This window comes from Pagrus major, chromosome 17, assembly GCF_040436345.1.
Source record: "Pagrus major chromosome 17, Pma_NU_1.0".
Classification (NCBI taxonomy): Eukaryota; Metazoa; Chordata; class Actinopteri; order Spariformes; family Sparidae; genus Pagrus; species Pagrus major.
In genome coordinates, this window is record NC_133231.1 from 90,225 (window position 1) to 92,724 (window position 2,500).

Consider the following 2,500-nt stretch of genomic DNA (forward strand, 5'->3'; position numbering starts at 1 on the left):
AAGACTTATTAAAACAAGTTTAATGTCTTCTGGATGTAGTCTGATGAGGTATGGGATTGGCTGCTCTCTAGTTTTCCCTATTGTTCCGGTGCGTTCATGAGGACAAACGTGACACACAAGAAAAAACAAATCAGAATGGCTCCTGGCAATGTTGGTAGAGTCAGTCACCTATTTTAACCGGTTGACGTGTTAAAAACCTGCGTCTACACACTCATTTTGTGTAACGGGCGTGTACGCACCTCAGTCACTCGCAGTTGCCGTTGCCCTGCTTGTCCGAATGCACAGATTTGATTGGCTGAGTAGCAGCAGGCGTGATGATTTATAACACATGCAAATGGTGTGTGTGTTTGCAGTAGGGGTGGGTATTGCCAAGGACCTCATGATATGATACGCATCACGATACTTGAGTCACGATACGATACAATATTGCGATATCCAAATTTTGCGATCTATTGCGATATTCTACATAGTTCACTGAAAAATTAAAAATGCAACAACACACTCTCTGAAACACATTGAAAAGTGCAGTGTGCATTATCTATCTGTCTATAGTGTGTCTCCCTGAGCACAATGACACAAAGTGACACAAGTGCTTTTTGACCTTAAATGACAAAATTAAGTTCTCCCTGGACAAGAACTGTGTGTCACTGTTTGAACACTTCACTGAATGTATGTAAAAATAAAATATGCCTGCACACATATTTGCAAAAGTACTATGTTACTGAACACACTGAGCTGAAATGTATGAGAAAAATAAAAAGTGTGCATAGTATTTGTATTTAAACAAAACTAAATTTGTAACCAAGATACTCATACATGAATGGGTCTACTTGTACTTGACTTCTTTTGTTTTTAGATTTTTGTGAAGAAAGATAATCTGATCCACATGTTCTGGGGTGAGTGCACTCCTCTGTGCAGTTATAATGTCACCTGCGGTTGAGAAGATTCTCTCAGCAGAGAGATTCGTCCCCGGGATGCACAGATACCTCTTTACAAGGGTTGACAAGAAAGGATATTCAGTCTCATGCTCCTTCCACCAGTTCAGTGGATTTGCATCCTTTTTGATTGGCATTGGAGCAACCTCCTTGAACCTCTCCATCTCCTCTGCTGCCTGGTCTTCCAGAGTCTTCAACTTCTTTGCAGTACCTGAAGCAGTGTAAGAAAAAATAGTAGGGGGAAAAGAGCAACAGATTAATGGCTGAGCACTGTGTATAATAATTAATATACAGTTATTAACACTAAAATGCTTCCTTAGATTTATTTAGATGTGCTGAAGGTGTTAGTTTCTCTATACTCATATAAAAAATCCTATTTTTGGCACAGCTACGTTAGCCATGTACTTACGTTGCGGCATCACATAGCGTGGCTCCAAAGTATGCACCATCCACCTAAAGCCAATGTTCTCCACAACGTTGTAGGGACGCAAATCCTTACAAAGGAAATGCACCATCGCCTCTGTGATCCTCCGGGCTCGAGTTGAAGTAGATGGGAGGACTTTGGCACTGTCCAGTACTGTAGTCTGCTTTGGATTGGCAGGTTTCGGCGGCTGCGGCTCTACTAATATGTCGGGGTGGTGTCGTGCTAAATGAGTTCGCAAGTTTGTTGTGTTACCCGAATATCTAATGGGAGCGAAACAGCGTTTGCAAAGCGCATACTCTTTGTCCAGCTCATTTGTGTTAGTTTCTCCTTTCCTTTGGAATCCAAAGTACCTCCAAACATCTGCCTTAAAGTTCAGGGGCGTCTCTAGTTTAACGTTACCTGCCATGCTTGTTTGGTTTTTTTTTTCGGCTCCACTTCCTCACTGCAACCGCCGGGGAAAAAAAAGAGAAGAAAAGTGCAAACGCCTTGCAGTGAGGTAGTGGTACAGTGACACCTCGCGGAGCGGAGGTGCGGAAGTCGCACTGGACTTACAGTCCGTCTGAAACATGATTTATTATTTGAAAAAAATCGATATTCAAACTTTGAATATCGATATTGAATCGAAGATAAAATATCGCGATATATTGCCATATCGATATTTTTGCCCACCCCTAGTTTGCAGGACCACTAAACCAGTGTCGTAAAGGCTGGAAATAGAAACTCAAGGCTTGGGTCTGGATAGGACGACGGCTGGGTCTGGACCCAGACTGCTGTCTGCCTTGTAGTGACCTCTGATCTAAAATGTTCCTATCTAGAATAACTTGCACCACTTAAGTAAATAATGTTTTTGAATTTCTCTGAATTGTCACTTCAGTAGATCCTGACATGCTCTATGTTGCTTAATCCCTTTATAATTAATCATGAAGTAAATGGATGCAGAGGAAAGATGAACTTTTTAGCTTGGTGAGTGGTGATGTCACACTGTGGATCAACTGAAATGCCATTTTTGTGTGTTTCCAACAGTTTGAGGCAGCCTGGGCTCTAACCAACATCGCTTCTGGAACTTTTCTGCACACCAAGGTGGTGATTGAAACGGGAGCTGTTCCCATTTTCATTGAGCTGCTGAACTCTGAGTATGAGG

General features: G+C 42.0%; 1 protein-coding gene across 1 annotated transcript in view; it reads left to right on the plus strand.

Annotated features, from left to right (window-relative positions):
* Positions 1-1,585: 1,585 nt before the first annotated feature.
* The window catches only part of LOC141011979 (importin subunit alpha-6), a 22,342-nt gene continuing 21,427 nt past the window's right edge, over positions 1,586-2,500 (plus strand). The window contains exons 1-2 of the mRNA XM_073485345.1: positions 1,586-1,597; positions 2,383-2,500. The exon at positions 2,383-2,500 is cut by the window's right edge and continues 14 nt beyond it. Coding sequence (XP_073341446.1) covers positions 1,586-1,597; positions 2,383-2,500 — 130 coding nt within the window. The remainder of the gene's footprint in view (positions 1,598-2,382) is intronic.